The 21,551-nt window shown below is 34.9% G+C and overlaps 1 protein-coding gene across 1 annotated transcript; it reads left to right on the top strand.

Moving 5' to 3' along the window:
* Positions 1 to 3,330: 3,330 nt before the first annotated feature.
* On the top strand, positions 3,331 to 8,853 carry LOC142555177 (outer envelope protein 61). Its single transcript, XM_075665901.1, has 11 exons — positions 3,331 to 3,706; positions 4,065 to 4,295; positions 4,464 to 4,520; positions 4,639 to 4,767; positions 5,093 to 5,170; positions 5,298 to 5,368; positions 5,556 to 5,605; positions 5,711 to 5,888; positions 6,260 to 6,944; positions 7,869 to 8,012; positions 8,444 to 8,853. Exons 1-11 carry the CDS (start codon positions 3,611 to 3,613, stop codon positions 8,588 to 8,590), a joined length of 1,866 nt encoding a protein of 621 aa, XP_075522016.1. The 5' UTR covers positions 3,331 to 3,610; the 3' UTR covers positions 8,591 to 8,853.
* Positions 8,854 to 21,551: the final 12,698 nt, after the last annotated feature.

Below are 21,551 nucleotides of genomic sequence, written 5' to 3'. Positions count from 1 at the left end.
ATCGCATCAAGGGAAGGGCCGAGAGTAGGGAGTCATGGGGGGACTTGTTCTTGGAAGATCGAGAGAAAAAAAAAAGGAGGACTGTCGGTACCAGGGTGAGATCAGGCTATAGATCTACTCATGTTGGGTTCGAACCACTTCCTAAGAGAGCCTTAGCAATGCTGGACTGAACCTTGAGCGAGACAATGGAACCGAACACAAGGGGATGCGGTGGGGTCGCGTTTGGTGTCTAGCGGGTGGGCTGTTAGTGCAGGCTGCATGGGGCTGGGTTCTTGGTCCAGGGGTGTTCCTTGGTGTCTGGTCTAGGTCCATGTTAGGTGCGTTCAGGGCTGGTGCATCAGGGATTAGCTGTTGGAGTGAAATTTGGTGAAGGCGTGCACGAGTTGGTGACATGTGAGAGGACCGTAAGTTTTGTTCGGTGATTGAAGCTTCAGCCATGAGTTTATATGTCCAGGAAGATGTCAGGGTGGGGCTTGGAGTTGTTGAGGAGTGAATGGCCTTGTTAGGTGCTAGCAAGTGTCGAATTTTGGAGTATTAATTGCATTAGGATTCAAGCTTTTCACTTGTGCAAATCCAGCAGTTTTCAAAGGGGTGACCGAGGAGCTTGTAAGCCTGGTTTTTAAGATTTTAGGACCATTGTAGTGTTTTTAAGATATGATAAAAGGTTGGGAGAAATTTGACTAAGTTTCGAGTCGATCCGTGTTAAAACCGGGACTCCAGTCCAAGTTTTAAAACGAATCGGTTAAGTTTTGATTTTGACTCGGGTTTACGTCTAGGAATACTTTTAAATATGTTTTGGAATATTTTAAGGAGTTTGGTAAGTTTCGGGTCAATTTTAGAGGTGCCAGAGTTAAAACGATAATTTTTGGGTTTTCAGGGGCAAAATGGTCATTTTGCACCCGGGGTGAGATTCTGGTCCTGGCAGCGCCCTATGCACAAATTTATGATATTTTGAATGTCATGCATCACGTTTACTGATTTTTCCGCAATTTCGATAAATACGTTGCATACTTGGTTTAAAGGAAAAGTTACGTATATGCATGTTTTTATTAAGTGATGAAAATGATGATATTTTTGAAGGATGTGATTTGGTTGTGACTGACGATGTATATGTATACGATGACATGAGATATGATGAGCTGAGGCCTGGGCTCAGTGGGCGGGTAATGCTGTCGCTGATGTCCCCTGCCGTCGGGTGCCACGGTTTTTATAGATGGATCCATCGATAGAGCTGATACGATAGAGCTGATACGAAAGTCACAACTAATGAACTGAATTCAATTAAATGAAAATGTTTAAGTTGATGCTAATTTGATGAGCTGTTTTGACACGTATATGATGATACGACATGACATGATTTGACATGACATGATTTGACACGACATGATTTTATACGACACGTTTATGTTACGCTTTTAAGTTCATGAAAGTTATGTTGACTATGATATTTTTCACTGCTGTGTGCTACGTATATGTACTTATATTACTGGTACAGGTGTGTTGAGTCTTTAGACTCACTATGCGTGTGTGATGCAGGTGAGTTCGATGTCGAGGAGACTGGAGGTGTTGGACTCTGAGTCAGCGGACCTGGTGGGCGACACGACCCGAGGACCTATGATTTTCTGCACATTATGATTTTATGTTTTGGAGAGGATACGACGATTTTATCTGCTGTTTATATTTTACTGTTGGATATAGGATTTTACTCACTTCTTTTACTCCGTATATTTTATTGGTAATTAATTATGATAACTTTTAAATGTTATTTTCAAAATGAGAGCTTTATAAAAAAAAAAATATTTTCCGCAATTTAGAACGAGGAGATGTTCCAATATGGGACATGGGATCCCCGTGAGTGGTTGAGTATTTGTCTCAATGTGAAGGAGGATCAGTTGTGAAATTAGTAAAGAATTGGAGGATTTTGGGGGGAGAAGACGAGGAAGAAGTTTGGGAAGCATAGGTGTTGTGAACTAAACTGCTTTCTTTCTTTTTCTCCTCATCCTCCTCCTCATATATGTCGTATTACGAATTTGGGCCAACTATGTAAATAGGTCAATACAATATATTTGAATTATTAAAAATAGTCAAATTGTCCAATGTCCCAAATTGGCTAGGGGCAGTTGTTTAGCCCAAATCTTGAAAGCCCATTAAATATAAGAAGCCTGCAGAATGTAGAGAGGCCCAATGGACGAGCCCAAGAAGGTGTCAGTTGAAGGGCACGATGGAGGAGCTGATCCACGACGCATCATGGAATATCGTGGAATATGGCCAGAACTGCTCCGCAGAGTTAAACAAAAACAGGAAAGAATAATCAGAAAAAGACACAACAACACATCCAAGAAAAGCTACACTAAACTTCTGCAGAATTCTATCATTTTGTTCGCTCATTTTCCAGTTTTGAAGCAGTCTATTTTCTCATTTCTTCAACTTTATTGTAGAATGTTGATCAAACTTCATAATAGCATATTTAAGTTTGATGTTGTTCATGGATTCTCTTATAATTTTTTTATTTTCCTCAGTTTATACGTTTAGTTTTTGAGCTATTTCGAAGGCGTTAAAACTTACGACCGAATCGAAACCTACAACATTTGGTTAAGAGAGTCAGATTATTTCACATTTGGCACGAGCACATGCCTGGCACGCCCCGCAATTTTCGTGACAAACACACTGCTTCAATATTCTCTTTACTATTTATTAATTAGTTCACATCCGTAACTTAATTTTCCACTGTTATTTCAAGTTGTGAGTTATAAATTTTGTAATAAAATAGATTAATTTTAGATTTTTTTTACCTTTGAGGGATTCAATAGTTTTGGAAGTTAAACATGACTTTTGATAATGCTGACAATGCTGCGTCTGGCAGCACATGACGATTGTGTAGTCGTATTTGCATGAGTCGGAGTCTTGACAATTGTGTAGTCGTATTTGCATGAGTCAGAGTCCAAGACGTGACAATCATATAATAGAATTGAAAATAGTAATAATAAATTATATTCGCGTTTGGGTTTAAACTTCTCTAAAAATGATACAGCAATTAAAAAACATGATATATTGATTAAATTTAAAATTTAGATTCTTGTAAGTGTCAATATCCAATTAATTTGTATTTTTCAAAAACCAAGATATTACTTAAATTTGATATTAAAAAAATCCTTCTATTTTTTATGAAAAATATTTTTTGAAAATATATATCATCTTAATAAAATAAGAGATATTTTTAAAATTTTAAAATGTAATTTATTGATATGAATATGCCGTAATAATTATTTTTTTAAAGAAATAATTAAATTGAAAATAGAATATATTTCTAATAATAAACCAACCACGCGGAATTGAATCCAAGGAATAAACGATCTTTACTCGCACTTCCTCTTGCCTATCCCCAAATTGAAAAAATAAACCCTAGTTAAATTTGTGAGAGATCTTTGACCTGTCCAATAGTTTATTCTCCTCTTTTGAGAATTGAAGCCACACGGATTCCTGAATTCGGCGTCTTGTCTTTGTAATAATCGGGCAGAGCCTCCGGGTTCTAGTTGATTTGTTTTATTGAAAATTCCTGCTTTCTGCTATTATTGATCTGTTTGGAGGTCTTGTTAAAGGATTCGGAAGAATGTTTAACGGAATGATGGATCCGGAGATGATGAAGATGGCTCAGGAGCAGATGAGTCGCATGTCGCCGGCTGATTTCGCTCGGATTCAGCAGCAGGTAAATCTTGAATGAGGGGGTGTTCCTTACAAATTACCTTAAAAGGACGTGAAGCTTTATTTTTTCTTGATTATATATATGTAAATTGATGGGACAAATTTTTTATTTTGGAATTTTGGTAGGTATTAATAAGTCATTACGGACACAATGACAGGTTGATTTTTCAAATATTGGTTGAATACTGCTTTTATTTATGAATCATGTAAGTTATGGTAATGCTTATTAAATTGATCCAATAAGGGGCTGAGCCAGATGTTGAGGTAGAATCCCCTTCAGCAAACCTGATCCACCCACGCATCTAAATTCCATGTATAGCTCAGTTTTTTGTCGATGGTGTTTTCAATTTCTGCTCTTTCAGATGATGTCAAATCCCGAGTTGATAAGGATGGCTTCTGAAAGCATGCAGAGCTTAAGGCCTGAAGACTTCAAGTTTGCTGCTGATAGATTGAAACATACTTGCCCAGAAGAGATGGCCGAGATTGGTGAGAGAATGGCGAGAACTTCACCTGATGAACTAGCTTCAATGCGTTCCCGGATGGATGCTCAGGTCTCCTATGAAATTAATGCTGCTGAAATGCTGAAAAAACAGGTGACTCATCAGGGTGGCAAAAAGTTCATTTTAACATTTGCATACCTTAACTTCCAACAGTTCCTTTTCTTGTTGGTTCGTGAATGTAGTGCTTATTTCTCTTTATGTGCGCGATTAGAGCATATTGGCATTATTCAAGGCATATCCACATATTTTATATGATGGCAGGGTAACGAACTTCACAATCAGGGCAAGTTCCAAGATGCCTTGCAGAAATATATGCGGGTAAGTTGCTTGAAGCTTTCCCTTTTTAGGCAAAGTTGAATTTTGTCTTTTGTTGTTCGTTCCTTTGTTTATGTATGGCCATCTTCTATATTTATTATATATTGCTTTGTGATGTCAGGCAAAAAGTAACCTTAAAGAAGTTCCCACATCAAAAAGCAGGAATGTTCTCTTAGCGTGCTCTCTCAATATGATGTCTTGTTACTTGAAAACCGAGCAGTATGATGAATGTATTAGAGAAGGAACTGAGGTATGGAGAATCTCTGTTCCTTTTCGTTTGTAGAAATTATTTGATGTGTTTGAATGGCTGAACCATGAATTTTCAATCGAATCACTTGGGCTTAATGACATTTAGCAGAAAGTATTTGTTTTTTTTGGGATATATTTTTTTGCCCTAGGGTTTTCATATGCTGAATGTTCAATTTGTATTTGATCTTTCATATAGGTATTTAGCTGATAAGTTTCTTGTTTTGCTGTCAGCATTATTAAAGTTTCGATGTTCCTTACTCTGTTGCACGACTATGGATGTTGAACATACAATAATAATTATAAATTATAAATTTCTAATGTTGCAGGTTTTGGAGAATGATGAGAAGAATGTCAAAGCCCTTTATAGAAGGGGACAAGCACACAAGGAACTGGGGCAACTAGGAGTAAGCTATTTTTGTCTATTTGTAATTTTTCTTGTTTGTGAACTGTGAAATGTTGTTAATTTGTTATGCTACCGCTGGATCTTTAGTGTTTTCATTGTCCTTCTTTGTTAATATCAAGAATATGCAGGATGCTGTGTTTGACTTAAGAAAGGCACTTGAAGTTTCTCCAGGGGATGAAACTATTGCAGAAGTCTTAAGGTATTCACTTTCCATACCGAGGAGTTTCCATGTTTACGATTATGTAGCATGTGCTTGTGTTGGTCCTCTTTCTTTCTTCTTCCCTTCTACTACCACTTCAGGTTTAGAACTCTATGGACTGTTTCTCTATTATTTGATTATTTCTCAATAGTTGAATCTAAAATTTGGTGTATCCACTTATACGCAGGGATGCTGAGGAGAGATTGACCAAAGAAGGAGATAAGCATTCTTCACGAGGTATTATATTTATTTATTTTGTTTTCAAAGTTATGCTTTGTCGATGACTTGATCTGATGTTTGCCTTTGTGCTTTTTTCCTGCTGATTTGATCTATTTTCCTTAGGGTTAGTTATTGAAGAAATAACTGAAGAACTAAGTATCTCATCTGAAAAACATGAGAAGCCTGCGCTAACTCAACAAGAAGCCCATCAAGGCAGTACAAGTCAGACCAAGAAACTTCAGAAACCTCAATCAAAAACAGAATATTTGGATGCTCTAAAAGATGACCCAGAATCTATCAGGTTTAATATTGTTTGTCAAATAATGATTTGTTTCCTTTTTAGAAAATCTTGAAAAGGATCTAGCTTCTCACATTTGCAATATGTTGCAAAAATTTATTGGGGTGAATTTCTTAACTGATGCTATTTCGCATGGAGAAATTGGCAAATAATGATGATTAATGACAGATATATTGATTGAATGAAAACTGCCGTGCACAAAATGCATCAATAAACTCGTTATAAATTGGCTAACCTGGTATGCTTATGCTTTGTGAGTATTTATTAATTTTGTGATATTCAGCATTTGCATACTTGTACTTGTCCTCTGCCTCTGGTAATCATGTACGTGAACGAAAATCAATCATGTATTGTGTGGTTGTTACTGCGTGTAGATCCTTCCAGAACTTTATTTCTCAAACAGATCCTGAAACCTTGGCTGCCATAAATGGTGGAAAAGTTGAAGGTTTATCTCCTGATATGGTGAAGACTGCTGCAAATGTTATTGGCAAGATGTCTTCTGAAGAACTTCAAAGAATGTTCCAGTTAGCTTCGTCTTTCGAAGGAGATCATGCAAATTTCAAAACCGGTTCCCCTTTTAGCCCTGGATCAGTTCCACCAGACCTATCACCTGACATGCTCAATACAGCAACCAAAATGATGAGTAAAATGTCACCGGAAGAACTTCGAAAGATGTTTGATACAGCGTCCTCTATGAAGGGTAATCAGGGGTCACCATCATCATCGACACCTTTTCATAGTTATCCTGGGTCAGTTCCACCGAGTATGACGCCTGAAATGATTAAGATGGCAACAGATATGACGAACAAAATGTCACCTGAAGAACGCAAAAAAATGTTTGACATTGCATCATCTTTGAGAGGGCAAGATATGCCATCATCAACAGCTGACCTTTCCACATCTCGAGGAAATGTCAATGTAAATGACAATGATGTGGGTGATAGTAGTTCCTCTCAAGGTTTGCGTGCAGGAAGCACTCCTCAATTAAGCTTCTTAGGTTCCGGTGCTGATCTTCAGGAACAAATGAAAAACCAAATGAAAGATCCAGCTATGCGACAGGTTTCTAACCTGATTCTTTCCTACAACACCCCCCCCCCCCCCCTCCCCACACCCACACACACACACACACACAAAAACTCTCTCTCTCTCTCTCTCTTTTTATACACCCTTTATTGAGCTTCTCGGTGAAACATTTTTTGCCGCATTGGCATAAACTTTTGGAATATGAGGCAAATAGAGATATATTTCATGGAACCTGTTGGTTTCTGACTCAATTGCAAACAGAGATGTGTATTCATGGAACCTGTTGTTGGTTTCTGACTCAATTATGGGTCTTGATACATTCTTTTGAAGACGATTTGAATATTTGTCGTGGGTAGGCGTCTTGTGGATAAGTCTTTTGAAGACGATTTGAATATTTGTCGTGGACTGCATACTTGTAGTCTATGGAAACTGCATGTTCTGACCCCATTTAGTGAATTTATAAAGAAATTTATGTGTCACCAAAACATTGTCAAATAAGAAATGTTCAGATTCAATTTTTTAATCTGTGTTTTGATCAAAGAAGTTTCATATGTATTTGAAATAATAAATTTTTACTCAAACCATTTATAATACCATAATTTTTTATTTTTTGGAAACATGCCATAGATTTCTTAGAATAGAATAAGAATAATATATAAAGGACTTCGATTTCGAAGAAAATTAATCGATTTTATGATTTTATTTCCCATTTGTGTGTGTCAGTGTAGGTTGGAATATTTTTTCGACTTATCTACTGGTTCTATAACAGCATTTTAGTCTAATTAAAGTATGACCTATTGATTGATCTTCACTGATGTAGCACAAGGACAGCTTGCAGAGATCACAAGGAAACAAATCATTTGCCTGATTCATAACTAAGTTTATTTTTTTCTTGGTATAAAATGGATGTGTGTTAGGTTTCGTTGATGACATTGTTTTTTTCTTATGTAATATTGGCAGATGCTCACATCAATGATGAAAAACATGAACCCTGAAATGATGGCAAACATGAGTGAACAATTTGGATTTAAACTTACCCGTGAAGATGCAGAGAGAGCTCAACAGGCCATGTCATCTTTGTCTCCAGATACGTTGGATACAATGGTATGTTGTTAACTTAAAAATGGATTAATGTGTTTCTGTACCTACCACAAGGTTCCTTTCTCCCCTCTTATCTATTTCATCACCCTTGAGGTATCTGTGTCATTATTATACAAAAACTCTCTGATGTGTAAGATGGATCGAAGGGCAAGAATAAGTACCATACTTTTTCTATGTCTAATAATCGTAGAGCCAGATTTTTGTTTTGGTGGTAAGGGTCTTATGCACATACTTTGTCTATGTCTAATAATCGTAGAGCCAGGATTTTTGTTTTGGGGGTGAGGGTCGTATACACCAATCATAAGGTAAACAGCAAGAAATTTGGGTGAAAAGGAGGAAAATTTATGTTCCTAAGTAATTTTTCTGTCTCGAGCTTCCCTAACAACTCCCGGTAGTTTCAAATCTATATCTAATTCTGTTTCATATGTCTTTAGATGAAATGGGCAGATAGGATTCAACTAGGCGTACAAGGTGCGAGAAAGACCAAGAATTGGCTTCTAGGAAAGCCTGGTATGGTTTTGGCTCTACTTATGCTTCTTTTAGCAGTCATCCTGCACTGGTTTGGCTTCATTGGTCGATAAAAAGATTGCGAGGATCTTTCTATGAATGAAACACAGACTAGGTAATTTAAAATCTTTGAATGTTCATTCAGCACAATAAAGACATTGGCACAATTGAATGGGTCATCTGCACTTTCATATTTGGCAAGTTCTTATCCTGGCTAACAGAGTTGTTTTTGGTATAAGGAAATTGTATAACATCTGAACTCATAAATTAGACTCCATTTTTGTGATTAGAATGTTGATGTATAATTCCTTGAAATATCTGTCTTATTTAAAATCAATGCTCTAAAACGCAAGAATAAGCTTGAAACGTGAGTTAAGATGCCATGATTTTAGTAACAAGTTGCCAAAAATTGCAAGCTTTGCTGTTTTAGCGACTACTTTAGAGAAATTTGATATGACATGGATATCAATACTTTTTAGGCTGTGTTTAGAATCCATTTTTTGTCCAATCCCGTCAAATGTTTACTTGAAATTATTATGTATCTATATACTAATTATTTATCTTACATCACTCAATTTTAAATTTAAAAAATAATATTCTTAATATATTTAATTTATCCATATAATTTAGTTATTGAAAGGTAAAATTGCAATTCACCAATTAATCTTAAATTTATTCAATCAAAACAAACAATTATCATTTATCTATTACTATTTCACATCATGCTTATATGTTGTAATAATCACAACATTATTTGTCCTATCAAATTTTTTCAACTAAACAAATTTGATCAACTAAACGTATTCGTAGGATCGTTAATTAACCATACGAAATTCTTCTCCGAAAAAAACTCGGGCTTATTTGTTTTTCTCAATATGAAATTTATGCATTTAATTTTGAGTTTATTATGTTTGTTAGTTATTTAACGATTATTTGACTCTCTAGGAATGCTCATGCAACGATTTATACCAGATTTCCAATAAACATAGCACATAATTTCTAATGCTCATGAAATTCCAGATTTCGACCAGTTTCAGAAATTTGGCCATATCTAATTCAATTCTGAACCGATTGGCTTGGTTTTTATGATTAAATGCAATCTAACACACGCCTTTACATTTCATTCTCAGATATTGACAACAAATTCCAAATATAAACCTCAAGAATTGCGATGTACCTAGACACATCACACGGCCTCTACTGGAACAGAACTTATATCCATACAGCATAATTCTTCTAGCTGAAAAAAACTTGCATAAAGAGATGGCCAATCACCCACAATATCATTATCTTTAGGAAACTAAAAAAATCCCAATTCAGAACAGAAAAAGCACAACGACACAACAGTTCATATCACATTTCTGATTTCTTAACCATAAATTTAACCACAAACTATAACCAAATCATTAGACACTTAAAACCAGCTGAAAAAGAACGGATAAAACCCACAAAATCTACAGCATTGATGATCATTATATATGGCAGCTGGAAATCTTTGGTCAAATTACAAGTAATGGCTACAATAGTAAAGCAAAATCAACAACCAAATAACAGAAAACAGACAATCGATTAACTACAACAGCATTTACCTTTCGACCGTAGAGATCGACGAGGATAGAAGAAGCCTCCGAGAAGAGAATGTTGGGAAAAATCCACATAAATCACATAATCCATCATACTAAATCATTAAAAAATTTGACTGAAATTTATGTGAAAGCGTACCTGAAGCCTTATCCTAAATTCTTTAGATCGTCTTGATCTTCCAGATCTATGCGCTCTGTCTTTGAAAGAATCCTTTTGTTTTCTCGTCTGAACTATTTTCTTAATGAGGGAGAGTCGAGAGAATATGGAACGTGATTGCCAGCGATATGGGACTGACTTATATATAGATAATGTCTATCATTATCTTCTGATATTTCTGTTTTAGCGCATCTTAAAAACAGAAATTATACTTATGTCTCTACACATTAAAGTCCACAACTTACTAGATCCATTAAAGCTCAAAAACCCGAAACATTATTTTATCACTTTATTTTGGACTTGAATTAATCGACAACCCACAATACATAATTATTTACATATAAGCTCATATAAATAAAATTGATCTAACAATATCTCACTTGGGCTATATGTGTAACTATATAATTATGATTGTGAAAATAACCTTATGAGCTCTTGTATCTATAACCAATTCGGTCTATCAATCATATCAACATAGGACCAAAGCAGTCGTCGCTACACTCAAGGTAATTAGACCCATCAGTGATCACATATGTCAGCACAAATGAATGACATGGATTATGAAGTGAATGTGTATCATGAAAATTTCATGCAATATGATCGTAACATACTTATTTCCAACAATGTGATCAAACATACTTAATTCCAACTGTTCCTCCCAAAACCTTATTGAGATCAAATTTTAAATAATAATCAGAGTGTGACTTAACTTGAAATTTATTTCCACAGAAAATAAACTTACATAACTATAATTGAAATTGTTGACATCTGAAAAACATTTAAAATAACAAACTCCCACTAACAATTGACATAACACTGATACGAGCAATATGCTCATGAAAGTGTTTGGGCGGTAGTCCCTTAGTGAGTGCACAGCAACCACGAAGTTTGTACCGATATGCTCAAAGACAACTTTCCACTCTAAATTCTTTCTTTAATAACCATGAACTTGATGTCAATATGTTTTGATTTCGCCGAGCTCATGTTGTTATTGGAACAAATAACAACAGATTTATTGTAGTAATATATTCTTAGTGGCCTTTCAATGCCGTCAACAATGCGCAGTCTCATGACAAATTTTGTAGCCATATTTCATGATTGGATGCCTCATAACACGCTACAAATTCAACAGCCATGGTGGAAGAGGCTATAAGAGAATGTTCAACACTCTTTCAGGAAATGACACCTCCAGCAAAGAGATATATATAGAGATATATATAGGTCGACGTAGATTTCATAATACCTTGACATCCAACAAAATTGGAATCAGTATATCCAATGATCTCAAGATGATCCATCCTATGATATATGAACATGTAATATTTTGTTCTCTATAGGTACCATAAAACTCTTTTGACTACTTTCAATGTTCCACTCCTGGATAACTTAGATATCTTCCCAATATTCTTGTCACGTATGTAATATCTGGACGTGTACAAATCTGAGCATACATTAGACTCCCTACTACAGATGTGTAGGGAATCTTCTGCATTTCTTTCTACTCAAAATCATTTTTGGGACATTTTTTGAGACTAAATTTGTCTTCGTTAGTCATAGGGGTATCTATTGGTTTACAATCTTGCATCTCATATTGCTTGAGAACTTTGTGCATATAGCCTTTCTGAGATAGTCCAAGAATACCTCAAGTGCGATTCTAATGTATCTGGATACCCAGTATAAAAGATGCATCACCAAGATCTTTCATATCAAAATTCTTAGCTAGAAATCTCTTGGTGTCATGCAACAACTCTATATCGTTGCTAGCAAGTAGGATGCCATCAACATATAAAACCAGATAAATATGCTTATGCTTACTCCAACTGAATTTATGGTATACAAAAGCATCGACCGAATTCATCTCAAAACGAAACGAGACGACCACTTGATGGAATTTGAAATACCGTTGTCGATATACTTGTTTGAGCCTATAAATGGATTTATTTAATTTACAAACCATATTATTTGTCTTTAGACACAAATTTTTTGGATGCACCATATAAATCATTTCACCAATGTCACAAGTTAGAAACATAGTCTTTACATCCATGTGATGAAGCTCAAGATCGAAATGTGCTACTAAAGCCGTTATTATCCTTAAAGAGTCTTTCGAAGAGACCAGAGAGAAAATATTTTTATAATAAATGTCTTCTTTATCTGTAAAGCCTTTACCGACAAGATGAGTCTTATATCTTTTCACATTACCTTTTGAATCTTTTTTGTTTTAAATATCAATTTGCAACCAATGGGATTCACATCTTTACTGAATAGGACAAAATCCTATACGTCATTGTCCTTCGTGAACTTTATCTCCTCATTCATGACATCATTCCAATTTTGAGAGTTAGAACTTTCCATGGCTTGACGGAAGTTGATGGATCATCCTCCACTAGTCCAATATCTGCCTAATGTTCTTGAAGAAATACAATGTTATCATCTGACATTGCATTTTTTCCCTCTCTAGTGTATTTCCTTAATGGCATAAGTTTTGGAGGTGTTTGAGTTTGTTCATCTGGAATGAGAGAATCTCTAATGTTGTCTTCATGTATTGTGTCTTGGTCAAAGTGAGGAATGTGATCCTGATCAATGTCCAAGAAATTTGTGAGAATATTTATATATTCCTCTTCAAAGACAACATCTCTTAATTCATTTTCCCAGAAAACTCAAATCCTCAAAGAGCCGGGCATTTCCTGAATCAAAAATCGACTTACTTGTGGGATCATAAAACCTGCACCCCTGGATATTTCAAAGTATTCAATAAAATAACAGCTGACCGTCATTGAATCTAGTTTCTTTTCAATAGGCTTATAAGGCCTTGCCTCAGTTGGACATCTCCAAACGCACAAATGTTTAAGACAAGGCTTTTTGTCTGTCCAAAGTTCATAAAGGTTTTGGTCGCTGCCTTAGTTGGAACTCTGTTAAGGATATATTTTGCGGTCTGTAGTGCCTCTCCCAGAGTGATTATGATAAGGGAGAATGACTAATCATACTCCCCACCATGCCCTTAAGCATTCTGTTTTGTCATTCAGTAACACCATTCATAGTAGGTGAACCCGACATAGTGTATTGTGGGACGATACCACATTCCTCTAAAAATCTAGCAAAAAGTCCCGGACGTTCTTCAACTGAACCATCATATCTATCATAATATTTACAACCACAGTTAGATCTAACACTTTTAATCTTTAATCCACGTTGCTTTTAAACTACAACTTTATAACTTTTGAACATATCTATTCACTACAAGAAAAGTGGGTTTCCGCAGCGTGCAATATGCGCCACGGAAAGGTATCCGCAGCGTGCATTGCACGCTGCGACGCACGCTGTAAAGTTGAAAGTCGTCTTAAGTTTGACACTATTGGCGGCGTGCGATTTACGCTGCGGTTTAGTCTAATAACGGCGTGCAATTTACGCTGCGGTTTAGTCTAATAACGGCGTGCAGAGTATGCTATTGATAGTTAAACTATTGGCAGCGTGCATATGTGCGCTGTTAATACAATTTTCTGCAGCGTGCACAAGTACGCCGTTAATAGTCATAAAACAAAAAATATTAGCGATGGTTTCGACACAACCGTCGCAAACGGGCGACGGGGCCAAACCGTCGCTAATTTAGCGACGGTCTTAAAATTTAGCGACGGTGTTATAATTTCGCGACAGTTCCAAAACCGTCGCTAAATTTTGCGTAAATTTTTTAAAAAAATTTATTTTTATAATTTAATACATTTTTATAAAAATACAATACAACTATAATAATAATACTCATGATCTTAATTAACAATTAAAAAATACTCATGATCTTAATTAACAATTAAAAAATTAACCAAAATTGAAACAAAAACAGGTATTTAAATCGAAACTAAAATCATGTAAGTAGAGAAAAATTTTAAGTGTTGTGAAAAAAATGGAACGGAGATCGGGAATAAATAGAGAATTTACGATTTTTTAGCGATGATTTGTTACTAAACGGTCGCCGATGTAAGTCTATTAGCTACGGTTAATTATTAACCGTCGCCGATTTAAATCGGCGAAGGTTTTTTCAAAACCGTCACTAAATGTGACCTTAAATCGGCGATAGTTTCTTGTAAACCGTCGCTAAATGTGGCCTTAAAATCGTCGCAACTTTAACTTTAGCAAAATCGGCGACGGTTTATTCTTAACCGTCGCTAAATGTGGCCTTAAATCGGCGACGGTTTCTTGTAAACCGTCGCTAAATGTGGCCTTAAAATCGTCACAACTTTAACTTTAGCGACGGTTTTACTAAAGCCGTTGCTACGTTAAAATTCGAACTCATTTTTCGCAGCCTGCTTATAATATGCATGCCGTGAATAATACTATTGACAACGTACGATTAATGTACGCCGTTAATGTCTGAACACGATTTTTTTTAAAAAAAATGATTTACTTTTTGCAGCACACATAAACTTGCACGCCGTTAATAATACTATTAACGGCGTGCCTTTATTGTGCGCTGTCGTTTATATAATTTATTAACAGCACACATAAATGCAAGCTGCAGATATTACTATCCGCAGCGTGCTTTTAATGCACGCCGTTCATAATATTATCCGCAGCGTGCTTTTAATGCACGCCGTTCATAATATTATCCGCAGCGTGCTTTTAATGCACGCCGTTAATAATATCAAGTTACTATCCGCAGCGTGCTTTTAATGTACGCCGTCAATAGTAATATCCGCAGCGTGCTTTTAATGCACGCCGTTAATAGTATCAAGTGCAACACTATTAACGGCGCACATATGGGTGCACGCCGTGAAAAGTAGTATTCGCAGCATGCGTTTAATGCACGCTGTTGATGACGTGCTGCGGAAAATCATTTTTCTTGTAGTGATTGATTGTGCCTTTTCATGGAGAGATAAATGAAGCCATATCTTGAAAAATCATTTGTGTACATTATAAAATATCATTGAACATTCCAAGAAGCTGAAGGAAATGATCCACAAATATAAGTATGTATAATTTTTAAGACGCCTAAACACTGTTGGTTTCAAATCTCCTTTTGTTGGTTTGTTTTTCCTTTATACAATTAACACAATTATTTTAATCTATGTATTCTAAATGTTCCCGTCGGACACAAGTCTCTTTATTCTCTTTTTAGAGATATGACTCAATCTATTGTGTCATAACGCAACTGAATTCTCACCGTTTAATTTTCTTTTAGCGCATACTTATTTGCAGGGATTCATTAAATGAAGCAATAACATTCAAATAATAAAAGATTATAGTATTCTAATAAAGAACTAGAACCAACCAATTTTGAATCGTAAAACAAACTAAATATTCCATTTCCAAATTAATAAGAATAACCGAATTTGTCCATTGCAGAACTAGAAATCAAATTTTGTCTAAAAGATAGTACAACGAATGTTTCAAAAAAATCCAAATATATTCCCGTCTTCAACAATAATCTAAATTTTTCTATTGCCTCAACTTCGACTTTGTTGCTGTCATCAACGTAGATGAATCTTTCAGCATTAGTTGGTTTTCGGCAATCTAGGAAACCCTACATAAACACACCGATGTGAGTTGTTGCACAACAATCTATCCACCACGCCTGTCTAGGCACCGAATTTAAATTAACCTCATAACAAACTATATTAAGAAGCATACATTTCTTAAAACACCAAGTATGATAATTTGTGCAGTGCTCCTTTATATGTCCATCACTGCGACATAAGAAAACAAATAGCACTTTGAGAATCACTAGGATTCCTCTATTGTTTCTTCGGATGTCGTGTATCCGCAACTTCTTTATCCTTCCTTTTCTTTCCTTCATCTTTCGAGGTAGAGGCACAATGATCACTTTCAATCTTATCTTGCTTCAACATTTCCTCTTCTTGAACATATTGTGAGATGAGCTCATTCAGAGGCCAATTTTCTTTCTGACAATTATAACTCACCTTGAACTGGATAAACTAAGGAGAAAGATATCAAAACTAGATGCACCAGCAAGTCCTCAGAGAGGTCAAACTTCAGTGCTTTCAACTTTGAAGCAAGATGAAACATTTCTATAATGTACTCCCTTATGTTGTACTTACCCATGTATACCTCATTGAAATGAGGCTTGCCAAAAGTATACCATTTCAGACTTTTTACTTTTAGCAAACCTCTTTTCAATCATGAAGGAAAGCCTTACCCGTAGAAATGTCACTAGACATTGTGTCTCTGAATGTTTCTGGAATGACCATCTTCATAATCATCATACACATGCGATTCGACCTTTTTCACCTTTCAAACTCATTCTTTTCATCAGAGGTATTCTTATCTGTAATGGCAGGAGAAGAGTCAATCCTTATCGCAATGTACAAATCCATGACCTCGATAATTATCAATAAATTAAATTCTCTTGTCACGATTTAAAATTGGAGTCATTTAGCAGAGGAATATAATTAATGTTGGATGAATATTCTCAGAAGTCAAATCTGAATAGAGAATAAAAACCAAATATACAAATAAAATAATCAATAAATTCAAATAATGTAAACCCCATAAACAGGATACCAATCACTCCATTAATGTTTTATCTTTGGACAAAAGATTAACTGGTAAGTGATATCCTAGCCCAGCAGTCAAACACTAATAGTAATTGTCATGTCAAATAACAACATTCCTATGAGCCGATTTATTATTCATATGAAAACTGGACAGCTATCACATGTTTGCTACCATAAGTGACATATGTAATTATAATAAATATTAATCTCCTTTGGTCCTATCAATATTGTAACTCCCATACATTCGTATGCATATGATGTAAGGTAATGATTATAATTAAGTATGTTCATTATTCTTTTTATGGTTTATTATGATGATCGTTTGGGATATGTGATGTAATGGTGACGGTTTATGGCTTCACGTTATGAAATGAATGATAATGATATAGAATGGATAGAGGATGGATGGGTATAATAGAAAGTTGATCTTGATTCAAATAAGTAATGAAAATGCAGAAACGGTATGAAAACTGTAGCAGTAGTTGTGGTTTTTGGCATAATGATTGGTATATTGATCCAAACGGTTTGAGGCTACTTCTATTAGAAAGATAAAATATAAAGCTATAACTTTCATTTTTTGAGTTTTGTTCAAATCATTAGGGAAGAGGAGCCAAAAGTGTTCCGAAATGTATCGTGCGTTTCGTCGTTTCTACAATGACACATGCTGGGAGAATGAGCATAAGCTTTTACTCAGACCTTCACATGACATGAACCCAATTGGAGATGCAAGCCAAGACATATAGATACAACTCTAATGTTTACCACTCTTTCAAATTATGAAGGGAAGAGGCGTTTCGGAAGCAATCTTTATTGTAGCTGCGCGCCCGAGCAGTAAGATTTGACCGCCCAAGCGCGCCTGGATCTGTATTTTTGGTGTTTTGGCTGAGAGGTCCACGCTAGGGCGGTAATATATGACCGCCCGAGCGCCGGCACATTGTAAAAACGTGTTTTGGTATTTTTAGGCATAAAATCGAAGGAGACTCATTATTTCCTCATTTTCCTTCTCTTCATTTCTCTTCTCCATCGATTTGAGGCTAGGGTTCTTCATCTTCTTCTTCTCCTCTCATCAAATCAAGCAATTAATCTTCAATCCGGAGTTGGAACTTCATCTTTTTAGTGAAAAGAGCAAAGGTAAGTGGTTTTTCTTCTTATTCTTGAGTTATTGTTAGATGGTGAAGTTGTGGGATGATAGTTGTGATCGAAGTATTGGATTAAATGATCATTTAAGGTTATTATTTGTGTGTTGCTGGTTAGTTATTGGGTTTATTGTTGTAGGATCATCGTCAAGGTTTAGGAAATCAATTGCTCCAAGTGTTGTAAGTGGAATCATTTCTTGAATGCATCAGACGATTCTATATGTATGTGTTTTGATGATTTTATGACGTTAACTCCTTTCAATTTCTATTCATGATATATATATATATATATGTAATTATGTGCATTTTTGAATGGAAGGAGTTAAAACTTTAAATGATGCCTCTAAAGTGTTCGATAAAATGCCTGAATCAAGTTTTATATGATTGAATGATTGATATGTTAGTGATAGTATCGGTGTTGCCTTTGGCAATTCTAAATCCGCAATGTAATTGACCAATTAACGATGAAAACATGTACTCTCTTATAAGATGCATTTTATGCAGAGGTACATGTCCCTCCTATAAGATTTGTTTTTACGAAGAGGGTTAGCAATGAATGAACTATCTTATAAGAACTATAAATTCTTCAGTTAATCAATGAAAATGAATATTATCTCTATGTATTGTTGTATTATGATTCTTAACGGATGATATTAAATGATATTTCGACGTTTATGAAATGAGGAGGATAATGTTTTCAACAAAATGAAATTGAGGCTGCATTTTATGTTTTAAAAATAAAATGATATGTATGTATATTGTTAATATTGATTCCACTTACTGAATTTTATACTCATTGCAGTTATGTTCATGTGATGCAGGCACATGTAAGAAAGACTGATCATGCCTGAGTAGTCGAAGCAAGAGAACGACATATGCCAAACTTTGGAGATAGTGGTTGGATGTTATTTTTGTTGTGTTAAGCTTTTGGTTATTTTGGGAAGCATTGAAAATCTTATTTTGTATTTGAATTAAAAATATGTGTAGATACTAGATTCACTGATATCTGATGTATATGAAAATCTTTTGCATGTGTTTTATGTGTTGCATGAGGCAGGTAGCATGTCCTAATTGCAGGGAGATGCTGCCTAATTTTTTTTTAAAATTACATATTTTCTCCAAATTATATTTAAAAGCTTCCACACTGATCATGCATTTTAGTCACGAGTGTTACAAATATCCTTATAAATCGCATATATCAAAATCTTTTTGTATCTCAAAATAAAGTTAAGTTTCACAAAAGAGGTCACTTTGGTGACAATTTATGTCAATCAATCTATTTTAGAACACACATAATTTTATCATTATTTAAAAAATTTAATATTTAAGTTTAAAACAAATAACCTGAACCGTAAAATTGTTTTTTTTTATCCCGAAAAATTCCGTACTACGCGCGTGGGTGGGGTGCCTCGAAATCGCGCCCTTGCGCGCTTAGGCCTGTCCAGGACACGCGGATGCACCCCCACGCACTGTTCTTTGCACGGACAAGCCAACACGCGCGGACGCTTCCATTTCACCGCGCACTTGCACCTGCGGGCTCGGTCCTGTCTCGGTATCCTCACGAATCGTCACCTTTTTAGCACTGGAACGTTGTAGAAATTGTGCGGCGACCCTATAGTTTCGAAACTATCAATTTGAATCTATGAAAATTTGTTTTCAAGCAAAATATTTTTCAGATCTGAAGCCATATCAAAAAAATTTCAAATAAAATTTCTTTTTTAGATTTAGATCCAAAAAATATCCAAAATTTTAAACAAATATCAATGATTGAAACATGAGTGGCTCTTATATCACTTGTTGGGGAAAAATACACATAAACCATAGAATTCATCATGCTAAATCATTAAAAATTTGAATTGAAAAATTAAGCGGAAGCGTGCCTGAAGCCATAATCCTGAATTCTTTAGAACATGTCTCGATCTTCCAGATCTTTGCGCTCTTTCATTGAGAGAATCATTTTGTTTTGTTTTTTGAACTATTTTCTTGATGGAAGATAGAAGAAGGAACGCGATTGCGTACGATCCGAAGATCATGACCTATATACAGATAATGTCTATTATTATCTTCTGATATTTCTGTTTTAGTTAATCATAAAACAGAAATTATATTTATGTCTCTACATATTTAATGTCCACAACCTATTAGAAAAATTAAAGCCAATAACCCGAAATATTAGTTGATCGCTTTATTTTGAGCTTAACTTAACCGAAAACTTATAATACATAATTATTCGCATATAAGCTAATATAAATAAAATCGATCCAACATATAAGTCTACGAAAGCTTGATGCGATTACATTTACTGGAGAGAAGAAGCCTGTTGTTTCCGGCGACTGTAGATGCTCAACCATTGAGAGATAGTAGGTCTTGTTCTTCTAAGAGGATTTCAAATAAACATGGTAACATGTGGATTTTATGTTTACAAACAAGAAGGGTCAAATCCATTAGAAAAATAGATGATTTAGAAATATGAAATCCGTTGGACATCCAGGCAACTATATGAGATTTGGGCCGAGGATTTTAAAATCAAATCTGCCCAGAACAGTCCTCTCAAGCAGGGCCTTAGTGCTTCATTTAGTTAAACCAAATTCATTGACAATCTCATAATTCCAAATACTCAAAATAGTATTTCTAGTTCCAAATTCTAGCAATTTCATTTTTTCCTTGATTCAAATGCAAAAACTTGTGTGAAACTGTCTTACGGGTCGTATTTTGTGAGACAGATCTCTTATATGGGTCATCCATGAAATAATATTACTTTTTATACTAAGGACATAGTTTGGTACACATGATAGGATAAACATGTGATATATAATATAAAGATAAGTTAATGATAAATAAGATGTAGGATATTATATTTAATGTTTGGTATGATTTTAATAAGAGTGATTAAATTTATATATTAGATTGTAATGACAAAATTAACCTTATCATAATAAATTTTATAATTTCAAAGTTGTTGCTTGAGTTCATATTTCTTATATGTTCATGCGTCGACAGTGCTTGCATAATTTATTTTTTTACCTAATTTTATATATTATATAATATGATAATTGAGCCCTTAATTTTGTGAGTCAAGTCAAATATAAATTTTTAAGGTTAATCGAGTGATACTAATAATTTTATTGAGATTTATACAAATCATTTATATAATTATCTCGAGTTCATTTATATAATTATCATAGTACATAATATATAAGAATAAATAAAAATATTTATTTGATTTTAATTTCTACCTACAAGTGAAATGAGAGAACAAAAGGGTTTAGGATTTTTATATATTGAGGACAATTAAGTCATTTGTAGTGTTTTTATCATTAGATTAAAATTATCACATCTCATAAAAGGGATATTTTATCCCTATATAAAATTATTTATCACGGGCCAAGGATTATTTATCAATCCCTCTCTTATCCCATGTATCAAACTATATCTAAGAATATTACTTTTTATTGTGAATATCGGTATGATGACTCAGTCTCACAAAAAAAAATTCATGAGATCGTATTACAAGAGACATACTCTGATTCAAAACACAATTATTCAGACCGTCAAAAGTCAATACCACTAGTCTCATCATGGAAACAAGATGCGGAACTACGAGTTGGTTTGGGCTCAGCCCACATGAATATGAGCCCAATATCTTTTCTTGA

This window comes from Primulina tabacum, chromosome 9 (assembly GCF_025594145.1).
Source record: "Primulina tabacum isolate GXHZ01 chromosome 9, ASM2559414v2, whole genome shotgun sequence".
Taxonomy (NCBI): domain Eukaryota; kingdom Viridiplantae; phylum Streptophyta; class Magnoliopsida; order Lamiales; family Gesneriaceae; genus Primulina; species Primulina tabacum.
This window is presented reverse-complemented; position numbering and strand designations above follow the sequence as displayed.